Source organism: Mandrillus leucophaeus, unplaced genomic scaffold (genome assembly GCF_000951045.1).
Source record: "Mandrillus leucophaeus isolate KB7577 unplaced genomic scaffold, Mleu.le_1.0 Scaffold65, whole genome shotgun sequence".
Lineage (NCBI taxonomy): Eukaryota > Metazoa > Chordata > Mammalia > Primates > Cercopithecidae > Mandrillus > Mandrillus leucophaeus.
Genome location: NW_012107030.1, coordinates 3420501 through 3425453, shown reverse-complemented (window position 1 = coordinate 3425453; position 4953 = coordinate 3420501). Strand labels below are relative to the sequence as shown.

The following is a 4953-nucleotide window of genomic DNA, read 5'->3' as shown; positions in this document are numbered from 1 at the left end:
GAGGCGGATGAGGCTAACTCCAGCCATCATTTCAGCCACGGGCCTCCTTGAGTCCAGAACCTTCCTCCCCACCACCAGCCCCTTCAGCAGGAAGCCCTGGATGCTGCCTGCGGAGCCTTGTCTCTGAAGGGATGGTGCTGGCTCTGGCCACGGATGGTGCTGGTGGGTCCCGCTCGGGGAAGAGGATCGTGTGACTCACAAAGCTGGGCGGCACGTCTTTAACAGCCTTCAGTCACGATGGCTGCACCTTCTTTAACTGTGCCCCATCCACGGCCCCTGGCAGGGAGTTCCCACAGTGTCACCTCCTGGAGCCCTTTCTCAGTGATCACCTGGGCAGATGTGGGAGGAAGGTGATAGCTGTAGCCGTTGCAGCAGAAGCACGGTCCCCATGAGCTCACTCATCCTCAGCTGTCATTTTGTCTCCTCTCCTCAAAAATACCTGATGTTGATGCACCAGTTTTATGGCACAGCCAGTTCCTAGCCTGGCCCTCGATGGCCGGGTTTCATGTGTGCCACCTCCCTACATGGAGAAGGATTACCTTCTGGCATAATTTACTCCTGCCGCCCCACCATGGCCTTGCTTCACAGAGCCTTGGGTGTCTGGACTCCACCAGCAGAGGACTAGACCCCTCTCTCTTGGTGGCCCCTTGCCAGGTGGACCAGTGTATTAGTCCATTTTCACACTGCTGATGAAGACATACCTGAGACCAAGCAATTTACAAAAGAAAGAGGTTTGAAGGACTTACAGTTCCACGTGGCTGGGGAGGCCTCACAATCATGGTGGAATGCAAAAGGCACTTCTTACATGGCAGTGGCAAGAGAAGAATGAGAACCAAGTGAAAGGGGTTTCCCCTTATAAAACCATCAGATCTCGTGAGACTTATACACTACCACGAGAACAGTATGGGAGAAACTGCCCACAATTCAATTATCTCCCACCAGGTCCCTCCCACAACACATGGGAATTATGGGAGTACAATTCAAGATGAGATTTGGGTGGGGACACAGCCAAACCATATCTTTCCACCCCTGGCCACTCCCAAATCTCATGACCTCACATTTCAAAACCAGTCATGCCTTCCCAACAGTCCCCCAAAATCTTAACTCATTTCAGCATTAACTCAAAAGTCCATACACAGTCCACAGTCTCACCTGAGACAAGGCAAGTCCTTTCCACCTACAAGCCTGTAAAATCAAAAGCAAGTTAGTTACTTCCTAGATACAATAGGGGTACAGGCATTGGGTAAACACAGCTGTTCCAAATGGATGGAATTGGCCAAAGCAAAGGGGCTACAGGCCCCATGCAAGTCCAAAATCCAGCAGAGCAGTCAAATCTTAAAGCTCTGAAGTGATCTCCTTTGACTCCATGTCTCACATCCAGATCATGCTGATGCCTTGGGCAACTCCATCCCTGTGACTTTGCAGGGTACTGTCTCCATCCTGGCTGCTTTCATGGGCTGGCATTGAGTGTCTGCAGATTTTCCAGGCAAATGGTGCAAGCTGTCAGTGGATCTACCATTCTGGGGTCTGAAGGACAGTGGCCCCCTTCTGACAGCTCCAATAGTCCATGCCCCAGTAGGGACTCCGTGTGGGGGCTCTGACCCCACATTTCCCTTCTGCACTGCCATAGCAGAGGGTCTCCATGAGGGCCCCGCCCCTGCAGCAAACTTCTGCCTGAGCATCCAGGTGTTTGCACACATCTTCTGAAGTCTAGGCGGAGGTTCCCAAACCTCAATTCTTGACTTCTGTGCACTCGCAGGCTCAACACTACATGGAAGCTGCCAAGGCTTGGGGTTTCCGCCATGGCTCGAGCTCTAGATTGGCCTGTTTCAGCCACAGCCAAGCTCTAGATTGGCCCGTTTCAGCCTCAGCTGCACACAGCACAGGGACCCTGGACCCAGCCTGCAAAACCGCTTTTTCCTCCTAGGCCTCTGGGCCTGTGATGGGAGGGGCTGCTGTGAAGACCTCTGACATGCCCTGGAAACATTTTCCCCATGGTCTTGGGGATTAACATTCAGCTCCTTGTTAGTTATGCAAATTTAGTTAGCCAGCCTGAATTTCTCCTCAGAAAATGGGATTTTGTTTTCTATTGCATTGTCAGGCTACAAACTTTCCAAACCTTTATGTCGTCCTTCCCTTATAAATCTGAATGTCTTTAACAGCACCTATGTCACCCCTTGAATGCCTTGTTGCTTATAAATTTCTCTGTGAGATACTCTAAATCATCTCTCTCAAGTTCAAAGTTTCACAAATCTATAGGGCAGGGGCAAAAATGCCACCAGTTTCTTTGCTAAAACATAACAAGAGTCACCTTTGCTCCAGTTCCCAACAAGTTCCTCATTTCCATCTGAGACCACCTCAGCCAGGACTTTATTATCCATATCACTCTCAGCATTTTGGGCAAAGCCATTCAACAAGTCTCTAGGAAGTTCCAAACTTTCTCACATTTTCCTATCTTCTGAGCCCGTCACTGTTCCAACCTCTACCTGTTACCAGTTCCAAAGTTGTGTCTACGTTTTTGGGTATTTTTTTCAGTACTGCCTCACTCTACTGGTACCAATTTACTCTATTAGTCCGTTTTCACACTGCTGATAAAGACATACCCGAGACTAGGCAATTTACAAAAGAAAGCGGTTTAATGGACTTACAGTTCCACGTGACTGGGGAAGCCCCACAATCATGGCAGAAGGCGAAAGGCACTTCTTACATGGCGGTAGCAAGAGAAGAATGAGAACCAAATGAAAGGGGTTTCCCCTTATAAAACCATCAGATCTGTGAGACATATTCACTACCACAAGAACAGTATGGGAGAAACTGCCCCCATGATTCAGTTATCTCCCACCGGGTCCCTCCCACAACACATGGGTATTATGGGAGTACAATTCGAGATGAGATTTGGGTGGGGACACAGAGCCAAACCGTATCAACCAGGCACATCCTGCATGCAAGAGAAAGCCTTTACCAGGCTGTGTTCCACTTCCCAAAGCCCCACTGCCCCTCCAGCTCACCCTCACTTGGCCCTGTGATAATGGCTTCCACAGCTAGAAGGGCAGGTGAGCCCTGCTTTTCTGACTGGCCAACAAGGCACCATCCAGTCTTCTCCAGCTGATGCACACATGTGCTTCTGTGGAGGGAGCACAGACGCCATCCTGTTGGATTCACTGGGAGGTCGGGGTGCCAGCCTGTCCTACCCACCTTGGCCTTCTCACCTTGAGCCACTGAATGGGAGGAGCTGGTGTGAGCCCCTTATCAGCCAAGGAGGCCGTAGACAGGGTCACTGCAGAGGCCATCTGGGTGCAGGGGAGCAGGGTGAGGCTCCTTTGTTCCCTCCCACCCCAGTTCCCAGGATCCTGAGGAGGGAAGCGGAAGTGAGTGGCCATTTTCATGACCTCCCCGTGGCACTGTTCTTGCGCTCCCAGGTCAACCTCGCCTATGCCTACGAGACCAAGGATGCACTGTGCTTGGTCCTGACCATCATGAACGGGGGCGACCTGAAGTTCCACATCTACAACATGGGCAACCCCGGCTTCGAGGAGGAGCGGGCCTTGTTTTATGCGGCAGAGATCCTCTGCGGCTTAGAAGACCTCCACCGCGAGAACACCGTCTACCGGTGAGTGGAGGGCACTGAGGCCTTCCAAGTCTAAGTCCGAGAGGGTGGGGCCAGCGCCTCCGCACCCTCGGGCAGGTGGTCGCCATCGCTCTGGGAATCAGCCCTGGTCAGCACCAGGGGAGGGTGCAGAGTCGGACAGACTTTCCACTCCAGGAACCTGGGGCCCCCGGCACTGAGGAAGCGAGGTCGCCACCCTCTGGCTCGTGTTCTCCAGCCTCCAAAGTTTAGGGAAGTCAAGCAAGTGAAATGATGTTCTCGAAACTGACTACTCCTTCAAGTCAAGGAGAACGGGCCGTGACCACTGCTCCCTCCAGTTGCCTCCATCCCAGCACCCAGGGAAGGTCAGAAGGGGCCTGGTGGCCGCTATCTGGGATCAGCCCTGGGAAGACTTGGGTGGGGTCACTGCCCACAAGCAGAATAGAGTGGCCCATTGTCCCACCCCACACTGTCCTCAGCTTGTTCTGGTCTTCACCCCCTACCCCCCCCCGACCTCAATCCTATAGGGACCTGGACATTGTAGGGCCAGGGGTCCAGATTCCACTCACAAGGAGCAGTGCCCTTCAGATTTTTCTCCCAGTCCTTCTGAAAGAATTTTGAAAATCTCTGTGACACTGCATTTTACGTAGACATTTGAAATATTCCATCATATTGAAAATAGTGACAATTTTTGATATATTGAAATTGAGCAGTTACATTACACTCTTCAAGGGATCCAGTGGAATCTCTAGTTGCTATAGCGAATTGATTTGCACCTGCATTTATCCAAAAACTGCACAGAAAGCTCTTTAGTGATGAGGAATTTTCTATCATTTCCTTCACTCTCTCCATCCCCCCAGAATGTTAATAATATTTTTTGCCTGAAAGTCTTTCATTGATGAGCGTACATCTCTGTAACAAATATATGGATACATATAAGAGTTTTTGAAATTCCATTTGACCAGAAGGCCCTAAAACAAATATATGGATACACACAAGTTTTTTTGAAATTCCCTTTGACCATAAGCCTCTAAGTGTTAAAACAACTTCTCTGGCCAGGTGTGGTGGTTCATACCTGTAATCCCAGCACTCTGTGAGGCTGAGGCAGGCAGATCACCTGAGGTCAGAAGTTCGAGACCAGCCTGGCCAACATGGTGAAACCCTGTCTCCGTTAAAAATACAAAAAGTAGCTGGACGTGGTGGCACATGCCTGTAGTCCCAGCTACTTGGGAGGCTGAGGCTAAAGAATCGCTTTAACCTGGAGATTGCAGTGAGTCAAGATGACCACTGCACTCCAGCCTGGGTGACGGAGCAAGACTCTGTCTCAAAATAAAATAAAATAACTTTTCCTTTTTTTTTTTTTTTTT

At 50.5% G+C, this 4953-nt stretch overlaps 1 protein-coding gene across 2 annotated transcripts in view; it reads left to right on the top strand.

The window, feature by feature from the left end:
• The window catches only part of GRK5 (G protein-coupled receptor kinase 5), a 121376-nt gene that overhangs the window by 98769 nt on the left and 17654 nt on the right, over positions 1 to 4953 (top strand). For both annotated transcript variants that reach the window (XM_012001093.1, XM_012001094.1), the window contains exon 8: positions 3420 to 3610. In XM_012001093.1, the coding sequence (XP_011856483.1) occupies positions 3420 to 3610 (191 nt within the window). The remainder of the gene's footprint in view (positions 1 to 3419; positions 3611 to 4953) is intronic.